At 34.5% G+C, this 23,824-nt stretch overlaps 1 protein-coding gene across 1 annotated transcript in view; it reads left to right on the forward strand.

Moving 5' to 3' along the window:
• Nucleotides 1-14,611, forward strand: part of LOC126977952 (beta-hexosaminidase subunit beta-like) — a 28,156-nt gene extending 13,545 nt beyond the window's left edge. The window contains exons 4-10 of the mRNA XM_050826658.1: nt 126-334; nt 5,504-5,616; nt 8,849-9,050; nt 9,847-9,973; nt 10,631-10,714; nt 12,067-12,269; nt 14,121-14,611. Of these exons, the coding sequence (XP_050682615.1) occupies nt 126-334; nt 5,504-5,616; nt 8,849-9,050; nt 9,847-9,973; nt 10,631-10,714; nt 12,067-12,269; nt 14,121-14,304 (1,122 nt within the window). The 3' untranslated portion in view covers nt 14,305-14,611. The remainder of the gene's footprint in view (nt 1-125; nt 335-5,503; nt 5,617-8,848; nt 9,051-9,846; nt 9,974-10,630; nt 10,715-12,066; nt 12,270-14,120) is intronic.
• Nucleotides 14,612-23,824: the final 9,213 nt, after the last annotated feature.

The raw sequence follows: 23,824 nt of genomic DNA on the forward strand, positions 1-23,824 counted from the left end.
GGGCGACTTACTATATTCATGTCAAAATGACTTAATAACTTTTTTTCGTTATGTTGGCAGACCCATTTCGTTTGTCGTCTTCAGTTGTTCGGCACTTAATATAATTTGTATTTGGTATTTGTCAGGAACTGCGCGTGAACAAAACACAAATATCGGACTACCCGCGTTACTCTCACAGAGGTCTGCTGCTGGACACCTCCCGTCACTACATCTCTATGAGCACCATCCTGAAGTTGTTGGACGCGATGGCTATGAACAAGATGAACGTGTTCCACTGGCACATTGTAGATGACCAGAGCTTTCCGTACCAGAGTGAAAGATTTCCTGAATTGAGGTAATTTAATTGAATAAAAGGCGAGTGGAGGACAAACGTCCGTGAGGTTAACCTTGCAACACCAAGGAGTTATAGTAGCGTCGCTGGCTTCTACGACAGGCGTGCCTTCATAAAGTAAGCATTTCGTTTTCACCGCGTTGAAACGCAGCGTAACGAAGGTCCTTGAAATCAGTACTGTGGAGGAACGCCATACATTCAGATGGCGAGAATTGTATTTGGCAATGTTGACTGTGCCATGTGCGCTTGTGCTGATACGAATATTATTGAAACATAATACTTACCCCTCTGTCTTCGGTCATAGAATTATGCCACCTCGTGCACTAGGCTAATGCGTATATGTACTTATAATGTATATTTTTGAATACCTACACAACCAAAGGTGTGAACACTCATTTATATTACATCCCATCCACATGTCATTAAAATTTTCGTATAACACATCAAAGTTGTGAAAATAAATGCATTATACTTTGGTTTTATATATCCCCTGTGGGGTACCTAATCCGTTGTATATTTAACGCTTATAAACGTAGACATTTATTACAAATGTTTGTATTGATAAATTAGACATCTCAATGCCAAATGATGACTGCTAAATTAACGATTTATTGGTATTCGTCCCTTTTTTTAACCGACTTCAAAAAGGAGGAGGTTTCAAAGTCAATTCGTATTTTTTTTTATGTATGTACACCGATTACTCTGAGATTTATGATCCGATTTACGTAATTTTTCCTTAGTTCGATGCAGAATAGTTGCCATTTCGTCCTATAAAAATGTTACATAGTTTGGCTCAATAGTTTTTGTTTACCTCGATGATATAATTTTGCGTACGGCTTTTTTAGGAGTTTTCATTCAGGTTGATTATTTATTATACTTAATTATTAACTGACACTAAAAGTAAAAAATAAAAAAAAACTAAGTTTAAGTAACCGCCTTCAAAAACTGAAAGGTATCAAATAACTAAAAATTTTTTTTAATACACCTCTTATGTAAACCTTTACCTTTAATATTTATAAATATGTAATATTATTTGTATGTGCCAAGACAAATGTAATAGTAGGTACTTACACTCGCCACACTTGACTTTGAGCGGGATAGCTTCGTCTAGAACAAATCAACCCAAATGGACAGACACGCGTAGCCAGACAACCTTAATAATTACAGTATGGTGATTATAATATTAAGTTCTATTTTGTTTAGGGCTTAGCACCGCTTTACAACCTATCAATAGGTAGCACATTTAAATAATGGTATTTTATAAATATTAAAGGTAACGGTTTGCGTAATAGTTGTACTAAATTTTTAGTAATTTGATACTTTTCAGTTTTTGAAGTCGGTTTTTTTATTGATCCCACGATACAGTCCCCAACTAGTTTGGCGATACATTGAGAATTACAATGTAGTCATATAATATACTAGCTGACCCGGCAAACGTTGTTTTGCCATATAAAGTATAATTCACGCGATAGTTTTATAAGTAATAAAATATTGCCAATATTATAGCCTTTACATCATTTTGTTCTATTGTCAATAGTTTTTGCAGCGCACGCAAAAATAGGTTTTCGATTTTACACCTTGTGCTACAAAATAGCAATTTTATTACGGATCCCTAATTTAAAAAAAACATAGCCTATAGCCTTCCTCAATAAATGGACTACCCAACACTGAAAGAATCATTCAAATCGGACCAGTAGTACCAGAGATTAGCGCGTTCAAACAAACAAACAAACAAACAAACACTGCAGCTTTATAATATTAGTATAGATGATAAGCTTGTACAATATTAAAATTTATTGTAATTTAATGACAATGCATATATTATGTAAAAAGATTGATTGAAATAAGTTTATTATGCAATTACTTAGTTACTTACATTTAGAGGGAAAATATTGTAAATGTATTGTTACTGTATAATTATGTTTCTTATAATGTTTATTATTATTATTATTATGTACAACAATTTAACCTACATTTTATGCCCAGGTGCAACAGGTATTGAATATTAATGCCAGTGAATACATGCAGGTAATAAAATGGCAAATGCCAAATACTAGGAATTGATTTGTTTATTATCTTTACAACAACTGCGGAATTTCTGTTAAAGTCTAAAGATTTTAATCTTTTTTTTATTGTGTTTTTGTTCATTATGTAGTACTCGGTAACAAAATTTTACAAAGATATTTTTGAATGAATTTGGAATGTTTAGGAGTTATATTTGCTTTCCGTACCGACACATTACCTATATATCGTTGGTTTTGTTCGCATACTGGGTCCATAATTATCCTTCGCTCAATTCACAGTAGGGGAACATGGGTATCAGTGGATCACGGGGAACAGTGAATCATTTAATATAGTTCTGTTGGAGGTGTTCGCAACGGCTATATATTGAAATCGCGTTATAACCATACGCTATTTTTAAAACGCCTACTATTTTTTCCGCTATATTATATTAGTACAATTCGTTATGACTTATGATGCGTTTGATTATCGTTGCTATTCGTTACACAATGTTGATGTATCGTGCGCTGTTCAGTATTATTCTATACATTATTGTTGTGTGAGCTTTTAAAAATACTTACTAATAAAATAATGTACCTACTTATTAAAAAAAATTGAATTTCCTTCGTATTTTTTATACAGGCTTAGGACTGTCTGAATGAAATTATGATTTATGATAAAATATAAATATCTACTTATTATTTATTGATTTTATTTATGCAATTTAAATTTAATCTTCCAGTTAGTTATTCTACTCAGTAAATACTAAATTGTCAGGCGTACTTCAAAGTGCATTGATTTTATGTACAATAGTTATTTGCAGTTATTTATACGGAAAATACTCAACCTATAGATATAGGTTTACACTATACTGATCAAAAACTAAATTTAGGTACAACTTTTATAAAACTTTTTAAACTATTCAATAAACAAACAATCAATTCAAAATCATTCACAAACGCACGATAGTCAATAATCAATGTTCAATATTAATTAAAATACGTCATATTATGAAGAAGTCAAGTGAGCCGCAAGCGCGTTATATCCGATCTCACTTAATATTTATTCAAACATATAAAATACGTTAGATACGTTACATAGCCAAACAAAATATATTCTTTTTCCTAATATATTTCCAATGACAACTGGACTTTTATTTGAATATAGTTCTTATGCAGTCTCCTTAGAGCATAATTTGGCAGGTGACAAAAATAGCGTATCGCATCAATTATAAACGACTTTTATTTGAATTTAGTTAATAATTAAGTAAATTCAAGTAAAAATAATCTTAGCCTTCTAATACTGGACAATCATGAGTCGCACATTTGTATTGAGGCACTAAATTTAGCCAAAGAAAATGGGGTGACAATTATTACCGTCCCACCGCATTCGACCGGTAAAATGCAACCTCTAGATGTTGGTGTTTTTGGGCCATTAAAAACTGCATACAACAAGGCTGTTGACAGCTAGATGATGCGCAATCCAGGGAAAACATCCTCAATTTATGAAGTTGCTGGGTGTATTAGAGATGCCCATTTGAAAGCAATAACACCGGCTAACACGTGCAATGCCTTTCGCGAAACAGGGATTTTCCTCTTCAACAGAGATATTTTTACTGACGAGGATTTAGGCCACACTATCAAAACCCAGACGACAGTCAACATGAAGATATTTTCAGAAAACAGAAAACAGAACAAGAACTCCTTCACCAACAATTCTGCTTTTATAACTGTCATCGGCAATTGTTCATGACCAAATATCGTCTTTAGCCGACCCTCAAAATACATCATCTGCAGAATTTGCCAAATCAGCTTCGAAAGATATTGAAACCTTAAATGACGTCGAACTAGTGCCATTGATATCTCCTTCAGAAAATATTTTCTTTTATCAACTATCAACTGAACCAGCTTCTTGTACACCAGTCAAACAATTACCTGTAGAACCACCTTGCACTGCATTTAATGGCCCAACGCCAACTTCTAGTACATTTATAGACTCAAATGCACAAGCTAGCAAATTCATTAGTCCTTTAAAATTTCGTGGCTTACCAAAAGCTGATCCTAGAAAAGATAGTAGAGCAGCAAGACGAAAAGGTAAAACCATGATTGCTATAGATACACCCGAAAAAGACCAAATCGAAAAAAGAGCAGAAGATATACGCGAAAAAAGACTAAGATACAGTCTAAAGCTGTTATGAAAAGAAAAGTCTTAAATAATAGCTCCAGTGAAGAAGACAAAGAAATGAGCATCTAATCGGAAGAAGAACCTGTGTTTGAAGAGGAAGCTGAGTTTCTAGTCATTAACCCTGATAAATTTGTTCCATTGATTAAATTGCCAAAAGAAGTGGACTTCGTATTAGTATTATTTAAAGTGAAGAGTAAAAATATTTATTACATTGCAAAAGTAATAGGAGAAAAGGGTGGAGAGACTGAGGTCAGTTTTCTTCGAAATCAGTCAATAACTCAAACAAATTTCACCTGCCTGTTGTTCCAGATCTTGCCACGGTCACATTGCTCGATATTAAATTGATATTGCCTAAACTTGGGTATACTGGGAGCACAAAAAGGACTCAAGGTCTATATTATTTCGACGTTGATTTTTTTGTTATTTGTTCATTTTTAATTTACTGTGGCCTTAATTATGATTAAAATTTTAGCAGTTTGAAATATCTATATTTTTTATGTTATTAAACCTATCTTTACTTAATTTCTAGATTATTTGATCTTTAAGACTATTTTGTGATTTAGAAACTTTATAGACTGATTAAAAACAGAAGCTATAACTTATTATTATATCTTTTTTAAACTGATAAAGAGATTCATTTAATAAAACAAAATTTATTGAATTTTAAATACTTGTGATTCAGGGTGCCCCATTTGATCCTTTGTACCCTGATTCTTTGTAACCCGTGCATGGTCCATATTAGGTCAATTCCCTGCACTAGACAAAACTATCATATAAAGGACACTAAGCTATAAATAGTCATTTTAAGCACGTATCCCAAATATTAGGAATGCCTTAGCATATTAAAATAAAAAACCTTGGTCAATAAAGAACAAACTCAATCCAAAACATCAGCACAAAAAAAAATGATCCACTGATACCCATGTTCCCCTACCCACCACCATACACAACACAATGTTTAAGTATATTGTATTTTTTTTATTGCAGTGGGCAAGGTGCTTACGATCAATCCATGGTATACAAGAAGGAGGATATAGAGAGTGTAGTGGAATACGCTAGAAATCTCGGCATCAGGGTCATTCCGGAGTTTGATGTGCCTGGTAATTACAATTTTTTCTTTTGCACTCACTTGCAATCCGGCAAGTAAAGACCGCCAACGGATCGACCATAGCAAATGCGATAAGTTCGTCAATCTACTTTCCTACAATACGAGACAAGTTTTAAGCGCCCCATCAGTATGGAAAAAAATGTACTCGAGGTCAAAGGTAAAAAAAAATAGTTTTCCGCGATTTCCAGCGAAACGGTAAGTAAGTTTTAACACAAAAATGAATCCAGATAAAAAATGTAGATCATAATATTTTCTATAAAAAATGTATTTTTTCCTACGAGCCACCGTTTCTGCGATATATAACGATTTGAAATGTTGTAAATGGTGTTATCGCCCTAATATGCATGAGTACGTCACGTAAATACATCTCTAGAATTGTTTATTTATTTATTTATTTGGGCAACTAACAAATTACACTTTTTACATGCTTAAACTAAAAATATAATAATAATATGGATAAGAGTTTATTCACTTATAAGCTACCATAGCATTCATGATTTTTACTACGTTTATAAGACAGTAATTTAACAATTAAAAAACTAAAATGTATAAATATTTTAACATATAATGGAAAAATGAAAATGAAATATGACAAAAAAGGGTTCTAAGTCACGTGTTTAAATTAAGTATTTTCTTTTTATAGTGAGAAAGCGGAATGAATAAATCAATGTTCTGCGATTTGGCCAGTTTTGTTCATGTGTAAATTTTTCGAGACATCAATTTCTATTGTGTGCGTGGCTGGGCTCTTATACCTGCTATAATAAATGAAATACCGCTGTCCGTAAGAGCGCTTTCGCACTACGTCCGATCCGAATCCGTTCCGTATCTGAAATCGGATGACGGAAGCCGGATCTAGTGCGTAAACTACCATAGAAATAGTTTTACGACTACTTCGGACCGTGTTTTCACGGGTACGGATCGGAATCGGATCGGACGTAATCCGAAAGCGCTCTTAGTCTCAGGGTATACAATCTTAGTGATATCGCAACGGTAATAAAGTACACGCAAAACTTACGAAATTAAAAAGAAAATTTATTGAAGTTACTTTGCGGAAATCCATAATTATACAAATGATTTGAGTTTTATTTAGTGTTAATTCCGCCAATATTTGTCTTTAAACAATTACCGTGTACATATTATGACGATAAGAACTTTTTGAATCATTATATCTCAGAAATAGTGGTTCGTAGGAAAAAAGTATTGATACATTTTTGATGTAAAACTTCTTTAGGCGCGATTTGGGAATAACTTAGAATTTTTTTTACGGATTACTCAGTAAAAGAGTCAATTGAAACAATTTTTTAAGCCATTATATTTGTATGGTTTTAAAAATAACATTTCAATATTATGCTCTGTAATATTAATAGAAAATCGCCAAGTGTTAAATTTGCTTATTTATTACTACTTTTGTAATTTATAATATATAAGTTAGCAGAATTATTCTGATATTTGCAACATTCGTTAATTATTAGGCTAGGCAAAGGGTTCGAGCCCATACAGCCATATTCGTTAATATTCAATCACAACGTCTTAATATGTGCTAATATAACCTTCAATTTCTTATTATAAATTATTTTATTTAATGAGTGAATATTTTAAAATGTGTGAATGGTATTAATGAGTTAACAATAGAATATAAAATGAAAATAATCAGTCAAATAAAATGGCGGAATCCCAGGAACATCTTACTCTTTCATCAATAAATAAGCATAAAAGAGAAAACCAAGAACCTGATATTGACCTCACATGTAAAAAGTTTAACGGCCTTACAAATAAACTTGGTATAAAGTTATAACTAAGCATAAACAAAGAATATGCAAAATGTTTACAATATCGTTGACAACACTGTCAATAATGTGATAATTCTGAAGATTTCCGAATGACAAGCAGCCTTGAAAATAAACGCGGGAAACGTTAAACGTCCGAATTAACCAATCGTAAGCAAAATGTCTATTTTACATTTTATGATTTGTTATAACTTTATGCCAATTTTATTAATAAAAGGCCGTAAGTGTATATTTTCTGATGAATAATAATATCAAAATATAACATTAAATCATTCTTTGTAAAATATATAAAATCTCACTTGTTTAAATAATATTATTTATTATAAAGGCATTCTTTTATTTTAGGTAGAGAAAATGCCAACTTTGCTCAAAAGATGAAGTTATATCGTTAGCGTTTCCGAGAAAAAAATAGAAAAATATCTAAAAAAGCACAAAAGGCTTTATTTTTATGTAATATATTAATGTATCTGTTAATTATTCCTAAAGTTAATTATTATTAAGTTTTACTTCAATCGTGTGTAAAGATTACACGCACACACTTTTTCGTATAGATAATTTCATGATCTACAATTTTTGTTTGGGTTACTTTTCTTATAATACATAGGTACCTACCGTTTTGCTGAAAATAGCGAAAAGCTTTTTTTTTTGACCTTTGACCTCGAGTAAAATTTTTTCCATACACAGGAATGATGGGGAACTTAAAATTTTATTTATAATTATGTTTTGAACAATTTTACTTCAAATGTCTAGATTGACCAGACTATTAGCGGAATTAACACTCAATAAGGGTCACAACATTTGGATAATCTTTTTTCATACTAACTAACACGTCTAACGTTTCTGGGTCCTATCCGCATGCGTTCTATAAGTTCGTCAATCTACTTTCATGCAGTTGTCTCACATTTCTAGGTTCTGTCCGCATGCGTTCTATAAATTCGTCAATCTACTTTCGTACAATTGTTTTACATTTCTGGGTTCTCTCCACATGCGTTCTATAAGTTCGTCAATCTACTATCATACATTTGTCTAACATTTCTGGGTTCTATCCGCATGCGTTCTATAAATTCGTCAATCTACTTTCATACATTTGTCTAACATTTCTGGGTTCTATCCGTATGCGTTCTATAAATTCGTCATTCTACTTTCATACAATCGTCTAACATTGATGGGTTCCATCCGCATGCGTTCTATAAATTCGTCAATCTACTTTCATACAATCGTCTAACATTTATTGGTTCTATCCGCGTGCGTTCTATAAATTCGTCAATCTACTTTCACACAATTTTGTAACTTTTCTTAGTTCTATCTGCCTTCGTTCTATAAATTTCAATATAATAGATATAATAGATTAATTCTGAATGTTTTGATTCGGCCGACAGATCTGAAACGCACCGATTTTTTAATAACTATAAATAAGCTTTAATATATTTATTTCAGGACACACTCGATCATGGGGCAACGCGTTTCCCAGCGTTCTGACCGAGTGCTACAGCCAAGGCAACGTGATAGGCCTGGGGCCCATGGACCCCACGAAGAACATCACATACAAGTTGCTGCGTGACCTTTTCCAAGAAGTACAGGAGTGGTTCCCCGACAAATACTTTCACATTGGTGGAGACGAGGTCGAACTGGATTGCTGGTTTGTTTCGGTTATGCTTGTATATAACAGTTATCATTTGACTAAATGTGATTTGACTAAATTTGACTAAGTGTCGACTGACACACGTATATTCTACAGCCTAGGTCAGTATGTGATACGTTACAATTACGTGTGTAAATGTACCATAAAATGATAAACTATAGTTTTTAAAATTTCCCGGCAATTTGTGGCCTTTCTTTTGCACACGTAAAACGAACATGAATTATAAATCATAACAAAACCTCAATAGCTATTATTGCGTACTACAGTACATGTAGGTATATATCTATACACATTCTACTTCCTACTTAATATTATTATAAATGCGAAAGTTTGTAAGAATATATGGATGCTTGGGTGTATGTTTGTTACTCTTTCACGCAAAAACTACTGAATGGATTTACAATAATATAGATTGTTCATCATAATAACACAAAGGCTATAATTTACATAGAAATAGTGGGAATTATCCAAAATAATACGATAAGTGTCAGCAAGTAGGAAAAAATCTGCATTATGTTTCATGCGAGTATATAATATAATATAAAATATAATTATTAGAATTGTTTATCACACTAATATTATAAAAATGTGTGTGTGTGTGTGTGTTCGCCATTTTTGACACTAATTAACAGTGAGTGTACTTGGAACTATTATTAATATTATCTACTACAATAAATGTTAAAATATTTTCGTAGTAAGCTCACGGGCCCTTCAATTCGTCAAAAATAGTAGCCGTCACTTTGAACGTGTCTGCCTGACCAGCATTGTTATAAAACGCATAATATTTGTACAGGAGATCAAACCCCGAACTCCGCGAGTACATGAACCAGAACAACCTGACAGTCACGGATCTACATTCCATGTTCATGCGACAGGCCATCCCCTTGCTGGCGAATGATTCCGAAGTCGTTGTGTGGCAAGTAAGTAGTAACCACAGATCCTGGATACATGTGGCCTAGCAGCTCAGTCTCCTAGCAACAATACTGGAATGAGTACTGCATTTTTACTTCAACGATTAACATTGGGCAGTTCAGCAAATTATTTCAACTACGATCACCCTTCAAGCTACAATTGTAATTTTGTATTTTGGTTCGAAGAATGGTTATTATTGGCGCAAGGTATCATTATTCTATCACATTTATCACGGGGAGTGCTCGGAGTGGTTCAGGTGCGAATTTTTATTTGCATCATGTTGACGTCTGGCATACTAGACCCGCGCGTTGTGCGAATAATTCCTTGCCTCGCACATTCACTTTGCGGAATAAATTACTGGCTGCATTTTCCCGTACCAATACGACTTATAGACCTTCAAGCATAGAGCATACTACCAACTTAAAGGCCGGCAACGTATCTGGTGTTGGGGATGTCCATGGGCGGTTGCCTCACCAAGTTGCACCACGTGAGCATCTTGTCCATTTGCCCCCTCTAGTCCTCTGGTCAGGTCACGGAGCCATATGCACCCGTCAGGTACAGTTGACCCTCAAGCTAACATTTGTCTTTGAATTAAACCGGTTAAAAGATGTATAATATGTAGTAGTACCTACATTACGTAAATTTCTTTTTGTTTCTCTGTATAGGAAGTGTTCGACGAAGGCGTGCCTCTGTCAACCGACACCCTCATTCAGGTGTGGAAGGGAAGCTGGATCAGCGAAATGGTCAATGTAAGTTCAAAATTTTATCTAAATCTTATGGTTCTAATGACGATATTTTTCTAAATTATTTTGAAAGTAGATTGTCTGCAAACCATAAATTTTATTGAAGTGTTTTGAATTTGTCACGATCAGATTGAGTACCTATGTACTAAATAGGGCCAAATCAAGAGTATCAAGTATACGAAAGCGTCCCCTAAGCAAGGGACTGTTGGTGAATACCTGGCTGGGTACGTGCTTGATGTTCAAAACCATTAAGAGAATAATTTAAAGAAGTACTTAACTGTAAGCATAAAAAAATAAATCTATAAGTTAAAGTTATTGAATTTTTAAAATTTTCAAACAAACAAATTATATCTTCTATACATATAAATAAAATTGGAGTGTCTGTTTGTAATTTTGAAATAACCATTTTTTACTACATGTATATGAATATATGTGAATAATTTTTTTTATCTCTGCTAATCTCTGAAATGGCTGAATCGATTTTGACGGGAGTTTTATTGGCAGGTAGCTGATGTAATAAGGAGAAACTAAGGCTACGTTTATTTCAGAAAAAATCTTTAATTTTGGAAAAATAAATAAATGTTGCAATGTCCAAGAAACGGTCTAACTCTATAAATAATTTATATGGCAAAACAACGTTTGCCGGGTCAGCTAGTATTTAATAAAAAAAACAGTTTTATTAAGCGTTACGTGGCCGTTACACATCTACGAGTTTTGAACGGCCACGGCACAGCGTGGAACAAGATGGTGTCAGTGCTTCGCGCGGCTATTAGACTACTCCGAAATTATATTATGGAAAATTAATTTGTTTTGGTGAATTATGTATTTTTTTAAATTACTTTTGTATGATTTCATTTAAGTAGTTTTACAGGAGCGCTCATTATATGTCGCCATTGTACTCAACGCAAATGAAACACATCATTATTATACAAATGATTTAAGTTTTCTTTAGTGTTAATTCCGCCAATATTTGTTTTTAAAACAATTCGACACGTGTTTCGCCTCTACACGAGCCATCCTCAGGACGTGTTGTCTCGCCAAAATCTGGCACGAGACTGAATCAAATGAGCCGGAAGCCGCTGACGCGCTGTGATTGGTCGGCTGTTGTGACGTATTACCCCCGGAAGAGACACGTAACAAAGGTGATGGGACTAAATTTGTGTGTTCATTCAACAATGTGAACATGTTATTTTTGTGTTTTATTATTTCTAATTGCTCTAACACATTTAAGCGAAATCCTTTATAACGACTTTTGCGAATCAACACTAAAGAAAACTTAAATCATTTGTATAATTATGGATTTCCGCAAAGTAACGCCTAATTCAATAAATTTATTTTACACATCATTATGTTCGTAGGTGCTGACAGCAGGTCACCGGCTGATATTTTCTTCTACGTGGTACCTGGACGCAATGAGTAGCGGCTGGACTGATTACTACTGGGCGGACCCGAGACAGATGGTGTATGACGTCACCTATAACCAGACGCTCCTCAATGGAATCGTGGGAGGGGAGGCGTGCATGTGGGGGGAAATGGTTGATGACAGAAATGTCATGAGCAGGTAACAAGAGATTCTACAATGTGTCTCTTAAGTAATGAAATATTATAATATGGTTGTGGGAATTGTGTTCAAGAGACACTACGATGAATTCAATTTTTTTTTACAATTGTCTCTTAGGTACAGCTAATTATTATTTAACAAATATGTGTAAGATTCCAGTTTAAATAAGCGTTAATTTTTATATATATAGACATACAATAGTTTTCATTAAATTTTTATATTTGGCATATATTGAGGTTCCACTAATAAGGTTGAGTCGAGGTGGATTATAGGTGGAGCTATGGGTCACCTAATGTTAAATGATCAACAGAGGAATGACAGGAGCGTTGCCGGTCTTATAGAAAGTGTCCTGACGTATCGTCCTGGAAACACCGCACAAGGAAGGTCTTTCCATTGTTTGGTTTTACGCGGAGGAAAGTTCCTTGAAAACATTGGATATTATTTTGGAGTTACCTATTATATCACAAAATTTCCGAAATGTAAAACAACCTAATATTTTGTTGATATAAGTAATATGCGCATATAATTATGTAGACGAAGGTTTACATTACCAGAGGGAGGCTCCTTTGCACAGGTTGCCGGCTAGAGTATGGGTATCGCATAATATGTACCACTAGTGTAATTTCTGGGCAAATGAGACTTAACATCTTCAAGGTGACGAGCGCAATTGTAGTGCCGCTCAGAATTTTTGGGCTTTTCGAGAATCCTGAGTGGCACTGCATTGTAATCGGCAGGGCGTATCAGTTACCATCAGCTGAACGTCCTGCTCGTCTCGTCCCGTATTTTCATTAAAAAAACATGGCTGAAGTCAGAATATTATCTTTAAACGGAAGAGTTTTTGCATGTCTTATGTGTGAAGTGCGTAGTTATGTTCTATTCCAACGTTTTTACTATTAGGTACTTATTCTTTGCTATAAGTGAATATAAAATAAAACAATAAGTAGTGTCTCAAGAAAAATAACACACACACACACGTACACACACGAAACGCACATATTTGTTTATGGTGTGTGTGAATGATGCAGCTACTGTACTCAATAACTCTTGTATTAATTTACATTTACTTTTTTGACTTACTCGTGTAAGGCATTGACTATTTGACGTTTGAGTATGTTTGTTGCATCACTTTACATATTAAATTGTAATTGAAATTAATTGTAAATCGATGAAAATGTAAATCTTGATATAAAAGAGTGACAATGGGTTTCTGGTTACTTCTTCTCATTAGATCAACCCTTTACGAAGTAGCGGTAGATTCAATAGGAAAAATTTTTTTTTGACTTTCATAAGTGTCATTTCCGTGACCTGAATAAAGTGATTTTGATTTGATTTGACATATATTGACATTACCTTTTGTTTGTTATATGTATGTATATTTTTTATACATTTAAATTCTCAACCTAACATTTTTGGCCGTGATATTGTTCTCGAAGAGCGTGAGCTTCTGGGCATTCGTGTTACTCGCTTATTAGAAGGTCGCGTCCACATCAATTTATACTTCTTTTTTATGGAATAAGCGAGCGTACGGGTTCTTACCTGGTGTTAAGTAATCACCGCCGCCCTCATTCTCTTGCAACACCAGAGGAATCACAAGAGCGTTGCCGGCCTTTAAGGAAGGTGTACGCGCTTTTTTTGAAGGTACCCATGTCGTATCGTCCCGGAAACATCGCACAAGAAAGCTCATTCCACAGCTTCGTAGTACGAGGAAGAAAGCTCCTTGAAAACCGCACTGTGGAGGACCGCCACACATCCAGATGGTGGGGATGATATCCTAACTTGTGGCGTGTCGTGCAAAGGTGGAATTACTATATACTGCAATTTTTTTTTTTAATCGTTTATAAATATTTGAAGGGTATGGCCCCGAGCTAGCGCCGTGGCTGAGAGGCTCTGGAGCGCCAACACAATAGGCCGACGCTCAATGTACGACTCGATCCCACCTGAAGTATACCACCGCATCGAGGAACACACCTGTCGCATGATTCGACGCGGTGTGGAGGCGCAGCCGCCAACGGGACCAGGATTTTGCATCCCGTGAACTAATCTTACAATTCTAGTGCTGTTGACACGGACTAGTAAAAAAATAAGGACTCCATGTCACCTTACATAACAGTGTAGCACCAAAACAAGACGATATATATGTAAATACATAGCCGCACGCACACACTTACACTACTACAGGCCGATAGGCGGCCATTATGAGAATTGTCATCGTCTGTGACAGATCAGTTTCAGAATAGATGAGACGGCGCGGAGTCCTTCTTTTTTTACTAGTCCGTGGCTGTTGATATAATAATTAAATAGTACCTACCTACCTACTTAATAGTAAAACTATAATTTTGAAATTATCTGTTTAATTTATCCTAAAAACAGAGATTAAAAATGTGTTCGTCCGACCTTTGAGGGATAATAATAAATAAATATATTTGTTATGTTTCTAAAGTGACAACCCTCACTTCTGGGATTAATACACAAATAAAATTTGAAAACACATTTTGTTTTCATTGCCCAACCCCAATATTTGCATATTAGGAAATTGACTTGAGATGTCGCTCTTGCAAATCTAAACAATTTGTTATGTTTTTAAAGTGATAGCCCTCTCTTCTGGGATTAATACACAAATATAAAATAATTTTGTCTTCAAATTTTATTTGTGTAATAATAAATTTAAAAAAAAGGTAACTATAGGTCATTAAATTCCTTTTCATCGGGCTGGTTAGAGAATAGTTTTTACAGGGATCCATGATTCAATCGCTTTTGGCAGAAATTGGTAAAATGATAGACTTATTACTTACTTACTATAAGGCTAACAAAAAGCGTACCAGACAATGATATTTAAAACTATAATATCATTGGTGCCAGACAGAAGAACATTTGTAACCGAGATATAGCAAGATACAAAAGGAAAGCGAATCCTCTGTTACTGTAACCAATTTTGATTGACAAGACTTAAACAAACAGCTGCGTTTGGAATTACTTCCTTAATACTTTGAATATTATTATGGGTATGTTCCGATATGCACTGCGAGCACTGCACAGTGCTATCACTGTAGATAAATTCGTTCCGTTATGGACTGCCAGTATACTGCCGCAGTAGCCTAGGGAAATATATGACGTCATAAATCGACCCCATATTCTACTGTGAGCACTGGCGTTTTCGAGATAAGGTACTCGCTGTACTTTGATCACGTGATCAGTCAAAACCACTCGAGTGCCTAACGTTTTATAAATAATACCTACAGTTTAATCCAAAATATTTTTAATTTGACAGTACTCCAACAACAGTTATTTTTTAATGAACTAGAACACACTCATATGAATGCTGCGTCAAAAAATGCGGCTGACAGTATACGGGATTGCGTTCCGTTTTAAATAGTAACCAGTATAACTGGCTATAAAAGAACGGCTTCACAGAATACTAAATTGACGTCACACTGTACAGTGGTCGCAGTGCATATCGGAACATACCCTAAGTACATTAGCTAACGCACACATTGACAAATCAAAATTGCACGCGTTAATGGGCTGTCAGGTGGTCAATGGGTAAAATCAGAGCGTCGCTAAGGGTTTGTGTTGGGGTTGTAAAGTGACGAAATCAATTCTGCCTCCAATTTAGATTATTGTACTGCGGAGAACCATGTGCAGCCAGTATGAGCGGCATTTATTTGCCGACAAACTATGAAGGCTTGTCCACATGCAAAGATGGAATGAAAGCCAGATAATTAATGTCATCCTTCTCTTTCACTCGCCTTGCACCATAGACTTTCATTGTACTAGTAGCACTGACCTCTACTTTATAGCACTGGACTGGCGGCTGTCAAAGTGCTTTTGTGCCTGTTTGATATTCGCCGTTTTGGCACTGTTGTCCATGTAGCGAGAGTCTGCGGTACTGAAACTAGTAATGACAACCTCAGCAAACATCGATAGATGGTGGGAAACTATTAACACAAAAAATGTGTACTTCATTTTCCGTGTTATTTAACTTCTTGAAGTATAAATAACAAGGAAAACGTACATACTAAATATATAATAATTAACATAATTAATTCTATAGTCTATCTAAGTATTATACGTCAAAATTATTTCTCTGGACGCTCGCGAGTGGCGCTTCAAATGATAGGCACAAAAAATTTGCTGTCAAACATATGGAACAGCCTGTACAGTGGTATTTATACAGATCAGTGACTAGTAGCGTATAGCCAAACAAACAGTGTGAGAGAGATGAACGTCTCTATCAGAGGTACAACAAAAGAGAAAAGGTAAGCGAATCTATTTGTACTAATCTGTTTCTACTGGAACTTATTTTGGAGTTTACTCCTTAAGAATCGATTTTCATATAAGGCGCCCGGTATGAGAAAAGTATGGAGAGTAAAACCTACTCATCAAATGGGATAGTAACGTTTTTGGTGCGCATAATTTCTCGCGCACCTTTCACTTTTTAGTTGGCGTGACAGTCTAGACGCTCGGTCCCTATATTAGTTGTATTGCAGTGATACGAATAGCAATCATCATTTTTCTTTTCTTGTATTTTGAAGCTTTATTATATTATTGAAATTGATTTATTATTATATTTTCATAAAGTTAAATGAAAATTCTATAAATTATGGAAGAAAGTGGTGTAAATAATAGTGCCGGAAAATCTGATAAGCACGTGGGTACTAAGCAAGTTACATATCATACATTAATATGACATGTATTGTATATATAAACATGTGTGCTTTGTATTTATTAAATATTGAATTATCAGTATAGTTCATACAAATATATATGAGCTATGCACATAATATTTAAATGTTTAATTTAATTTGGAGAGTATACCTATATAGCGCATTTTACGCCAAATAGACAATTTTTAACCTAATCTATTTTTTTTATATCTATTTTTTTAATTAATACGCTTTTATTAGCTTCTGTTGTATGTCTGTTTGTAACCGAATCCATAGGAGTTGATTTTATTTAGTACCTGTTGAAAGAATCGTTCTTGAGGAGTAAACTCCAGTCGTGTGTCGGAGCTAACACACACACTTTTTTATTAAAAAGTCGTAGACAGCCACGTTTAGAATTAACTTCGTAGTATTTTGAATACTAAGCCTTTGGCAAACACATTGAGAAATCAAAATTGGTCACGCATTATCGAGCTGTCAGATCGTCTATACGCTAGTTTACTTATTCTAAGTCATTGTTCTACATAATAATGTATACCTACCCACTCTCTCTTGCTTTTCATACCTTTCTCAGGCCATCGTTGGATAAAGCCATGAAAGTCCTGAATTATTATATTTCAGATATATTCACCCAGCCATTTTTTTGGTTTTGCATTGGTGAGTTCAAAATACTTGATACTTCTTTGTATATCCTAGTATAGAGTATAATTTAATGGGCAGAGAATTGAAGATGATGAAGCCGTAGCAGAACAGGGATTTTTAGGTGTTCAAGACGAAGAGTATTTTAAAAGAAAGAGGAAGGAATTTTATGCTTGGGAAAAGAATATTCCAAGTTGATTATGCTAAAAGAAGTAAAAACTTCCTTAGGTAGATACTTTGAGCACTTTATTGGCTATCATTTCATAAAATTTTACTGAACAATCGATACGATCGACTAACCCCTAATTTGCCAACACGTTCCGCGCGCCCGTAGAAGCTTCTTGCTGAGCTGTTATGGCGGCATACAGCGGGAACATTATATTATGCTAAACAGAAATGGCCGCTGCCAGCTAAAGCCAAATAAATACAAATATAATTTTTTGTCTACAAGAGCGTTGCGCTTTATTTTATGGCTCTTAGAACTAAGAGTAATTAATAATACATGCGATAAAAATTCTTTGTGCTGTTTTTGTCTAGGGATGCGTAGATATTGGCAGCATTTTTGACGGCTGACCATAGAAACGCTTGCCGTGTACACTTGTGCACACACATGGAAGGCCAATGGAGCGCTATCAGCCAGAGCAAAATTTACCATAGTAATCACACGATTATTATTATGTTTACTGCAAATATTATAGTACAAAATAAAATGTTCTATAAATATAGAACAAAATAATTTTGTATTTTACATTATTACCTTCGCTTTAATGAAGTTATCACTGATGATTTCAGTTTTTGTCGGGATGTTTAAAGCACTCAACTATTTTTTAATTTTTTATTATAATAATAAAAGCCATTATGTAGATTTCTAACAATATGATATACAATATAGAGGGTAATACAAAACTACCAGTAAAGTGGAGATGATGTAAAATGGAGCCTTATAACGAGTCCATTCACAATATAAGAACCGTAGTAACGCTAAATAATAGAAAAAAATAGAAAAATATTGTAATTTCAGTTAAATTAATGAGTAAACTACTCAGAATGTAGGTACCTATATTTCTAACTTATTCGTGGTACTACAAAAATTTTAAAAGCCTTGCTCAATATATTGCATTATTGTTAGTATAATTGATGTGAAAACCGATCCAACACGCTGTTCCATCTCGGCAACCGTTGGGTAATCGGAGATATACATAACCCTGTCATTGTCCTTCACATAACCCCACAAAAAAAAGTCCAAGGGTGTGCGGTCCGGAGAACGAGCAGACCATAGCACCAGTCCCCCGTAGCCGATCCATCCTCGCGGAAAGCGAACGTTAAGATATTCTCACTTCTCGTTCGTTGCAAGCAAAATTTGCCGGAGCATGCTGAATCACCATGTTTCTTTGGTTTTCAATGAAATCCCAAAAGTAAGAAGTAGAAAACATTTATGAATGAAAAATAGAAAAACTATTAAAGTAGACAATTATTAGGTAAAATGGGTAAGTAGGCCATTCAGTTTAATAATCTGGTGTCCTGACATGACAGCTTACTAGGGTTGACAAAATTTTTGGATTTGATAATTTATTATACACTGGCCTTTAAAAGTAAGTATCACACTTTTAAAATTGGGATAACGTTTTAAGTTCACAAGATATACTTTCGACATAAAAAGGACTCCAAAGAAAATTTAATTTTGTACATAAAAACTTTATGGTCGGTAACCTTCTTTTAAGAATTGGCTGAAAAAAAACTTCAAAAACAAAACCATTCCTTTTTCAAAGTGGACGTGTCCGAATTACAATTTTACCATTCACATTTTTCTTTCTGTTTTAAATTTTTTTCAAGATCGATCGGGTTTGTTTTAAAAATTTATGCTAAAAAGCACATAACGTTTGTTAATTATGCCTTTTTCAGTTGAAGGATGTGCTAGGATCATGGCTTTTCTGGAACTAGGCACCAGTATGCGTCGCACTGAAGGAATGGTGGGTGTGGCGGTACGAACGGTCCAGAAGGTAAAGCGAAGGTACGAAAAGACTGGACACCACCTGAGGCCAGTGCCCGAGAAGATCGTTATATTATTTCCACTGTGTTAAGAAATCGCCACCAAAATGCAGTTGAAGTCCAGCAACAGCTACTTGAGAACCGGAGGGACTACATTAGTGACAGTACAGTGGGAAGAAGACTTGCTGAAGCGAATTTGAAACCCCGAAGACCAGCGAGTGGCCCAAAACTCGAGAGACAGCATCGAGTAGCGAGACTACGATACGCCCGTGAACACATGCGGTGGGATGAAGAAGAATGGTCAAGAATTTTGTTTACAGATGATTCTCGAAGTGTTTACAGGCGACCTGGTGAGCGATACCTTCAAGCCTGCATCTCAGAAAGAGACCAATACGGTGGAGGCAGTGTACATGTATGGGCTGGCATATCTTCAGAAGGTCGCACATAGCTAGTAGCCATAGAAAATGCCACCCTCACTGGGCAAAGATATGCTCAAGAGATTCTCAATGAGTATGCAGGGCCGTATTTAGCAAATATGGGTGATGGATCGATGCTGATGCATGATAATGCCCGGCCACACACGGCTCATATCGTACAAGAGTATATTCAGGAGGTCGGTATCAGCGTGATGGCTTGGCCATCAAAGTCCTGATCTCAGCCCGATTGAACACGCCTGGGATGAGCTTGGGAAGATAGTCAGAAGACCACCACCTACTACCCTCAGGGCACTAAAGCAGGCCCTGGTAGAAGAATGGGAGAATATTGCCCAACATCGGCTCCGAAACCTAGTGTTCAGTATGCCAAACCGGCTCGAAGCTGTAATCAGAGCTCGAGGAGGCAATACCAGTTATTAAAAATTAAATAACATGTAATACATTTTAGTTTAATTTTTTTACACTAAACTAAAAATGTCTATTTTCATTGTTTTATCTTTTTTAAGTTTAAAATGTTACAAATGTTTAATTTTAGTTTATAAGAATTAGAGCCTATAAAATTTGCAACAAAACGTTTTTAATCTTAAATCTCTACCTTCTATAGATAAGAAAAAAATTTAATTTGAAAAGTTTGATACTTACTTTTGCAGGCCAGTGTATTTTTACGGGGTATTTTGTACCACGTTGTATATTATTATTTACGTCTACATATGATTTGTCTTGTAGAATTTCCATTACCGATGATTTTTTTTAAATATTTTTTGAAGTTATACTTCTTTAGGCGCGTTATGAAAAAATAATGAGAGTGTAATATTAAGATGCGCGCGCATCACTGTAACATATAAGTAACAGGTTGAAGTTGGTTCCTAAAATTTTCAAACGATTGCATCATTCGTTATTAAGCTACTATAGCTTCTATCGCGGGTCTTGAGCATGGAGACCTAATCCAGAAATTCCGTAACGAAAATAACCTAACACCCCACTTACTACATGTATATAGATATTTCGCCATGATAATTATAGTTGCAGTGGAACACGTATGCTTTTTGTGCAGGAGGTCCCAGGTTCGAGCCTAAGGTATGTCTTGATTTTTTTAATTTCTTTATTTTTTTATCACGTTTTTTTAATATTTATTCTTATTTACATTTCTCCGAATACAAATTTGGACGAGGTAGAGCATTTTATTCATCGCACTTTACTGGAGTACACAGAAGAAGGGTCGAAAATACTTGGTACAAATGGTAATAAATTTCCATTTAGTTTGGCTGGCGATTTCAACATTAACTTCGCTGATAAAAAATCGACAACTTTTCTTTCGAAAATATTGATTTTGATAATGAATTATGATCCACAAGAATCCACAACAAAATATGGGACCACCATTGACGCGGTATTTTCCAGATAACTGGAAGATATCAAGTCTGAAACTTATGTTTCTTATTTCAGTTACCATAAACCTATAGTTTCAATGATAAATATTCCTGAATAACCTACATGTATTGTAAGATAATAAAAATATTTTGAACAATACTTACTTCTCATTTATTTAATAAAATAAAAAAAATTGTTTTTTTTATCGGTCACGACGCTCAGAAGTGTAACTTGAATTAATAACAAAGAAAAAAAAACAACGGAAAAAAAATACTTCATAAATAAATAATTATAATTGCATAAGTTGATAAAAAATGGTATTCAATAGCTTTACTGCGGCAGTCCCCGAGTGCCACACGTCTTTTTTTATTTTGGTTTCTTCGTTCATTATTAAGACAGGCAAAGGGTTCAAGCCCATACAGCCGTATTCATTATGTAATCATTAATTGTCAAAGCCATCTTTGCAAGATTTTTACAAAAATCTTATTTCTAAAAACAATCTAAAACGAGGAATAAATCATTTTAATAATTTTTGCTTTGTTAGGCTAAAGACGTATAACTTTTTGTGTACATAGATTGACTGTTTTCTAATTACAGCACTAGAGCGCATTATGCGGCATAATGCTCAACGTTCAGTGTACCAAATACGGCAACGCTCTAGCATTGGAAAAAAGTTTAGACGAATATTATTTTTTCAACGCTGAACTTAGTACACCCGCACTCTGCTGGTGCATTTTAAAACTAATTCATGTTCCAAATAAGCATCAGCACAATTCGGCATTGTGCGACACTGAGTCGCATTATGCTCTGTAATTGGAAAACAGTCATTTAGTACACACACATTTTTTTTTATCTGTGTGAAAACTTGATTGACGTTTGACCGTTGACGTTACGAACAGAACCAAATAATAAATTGACCGTTGACGTTTGTTAATTGTTTTGATCAATAATCAATTCGATTTTTGCATATTGACCGCTAACAGAAACATCAAAAGTGAAGAAGAGTTTTTTCTAATAAATTTATTCAAGAAATGTTTTATTAATACTTCAAAATGTCTGGTTACTTGGAAGTAAAGTATCCCTTGAAGTCGAACCTCGGCCTTAATCCGTTCAAGGTGGATTTTAATATTAAATCATTAATTGTGTTGTATTTTTTATCCGTTATAAACCCATGTTTATTTATTTATTTTAACAGTCTTGGAAGAAACAATGGTGTATCCTTAGGCCTAGTGCTACTTGTGGTGGTGGGGGATCCCTCGCTGTTTATTGTAGCGAAGCTGGTGCTGCGGCGGGGACTATTGATTTACCCGCGGGCTGTTTAGTTAAAAGGGCGAAGTCTCGTTCTAGGCCGCATGCTTTCGCGGTATTTTCTTTAGACTCGCCTTCCAAGCCGCGGATACTTCTGGCAGCGCAAAGTGTTAACGAAGCTCATCTATGGATGGATAAAATAAAAGATCTTCTAAATGGTGATAAAATGAGAGGTAATGTACCTTCACTTTAATAAAATTTTGATTTTAAGAAACAATAATTTATCTTTTCTTAACTATTAACTAATTTCAATTAACATTTTTGATTATGTATCCTTTAAAATTTTTGTTGTGGCATATTGATCCTATTAATTCCCGATAAAAGTTTTTCCTTTATTGGTCATTTTACTCCATATGCATTTTTGCAATTTTTTTATTAATGCAAGTAATTTTAAAGTATTCTTCTGATATTCTCGCTATATCTGTAATTCATTGTATACATTATCAATAGTTATGATTGTTTAAAGTGATCTTTAACCTATTACTTTTGTTTGTGGTTGTCCATTATTTTAGCACAGAATACTAATAATTTTCACAATGAATACCTAGCCATGTAGTCATTTATACATTAATTGAATGTATATATTGACCAAACATCCATATTACACACTCACAATCACAAAGGCACCTATACAATATTGTCATTACAGTTGTACATATCCCAATACAGACATGACATTCTATGCTAATAATTATGTATTGTTTAACTGTCTGCTGCATGAGTTGCATTTGTAAGTGTGCTAAAATCATTCAACACTTCAATGTTATCCAAGTGCAGGATAGTGGCCATTGGTGACCTCTTTTTTTATATGGTTACTTATGTAGATTTAATGTTAAGTTAATATTCATATCATGCTTTAAATGGGGGCTTTTTTGAATTTTTGAAAATTATACTGCTATTTAATTGTATTATATCTCAGTGCTTGAAAAATAGGCATAATAAATTCACCACTATTACCACAAAGGTATAATAAAGCTGTGAGGTGTCAGACTCTATTGATATATTTTAACACACATGAATAGCTTGAATCTAAAATCTTTGTGATTTAGCTATGAATGTGTTGAGTAATTTTATAGTACATAATTAATCTATTATGCTAAAATAGTCAATAAGAATACAAAATTGCTCCCAATTCATGCAATCATTCCAGGCT

This window comes from Leptidea sinapis, chromosome 46, assembly GCF_905404315.1.
Source record: "Leptidea sinapis chromosome 46, ilLepSina1.1, whole genome shotgun sequence".
Classification (NCBI taxonomy): Eukaryota; Metazoa; Arthropoda; class Insecta; order Lepidoptera; family Pieridae; genus Leptidea; species Leptidea sinapis.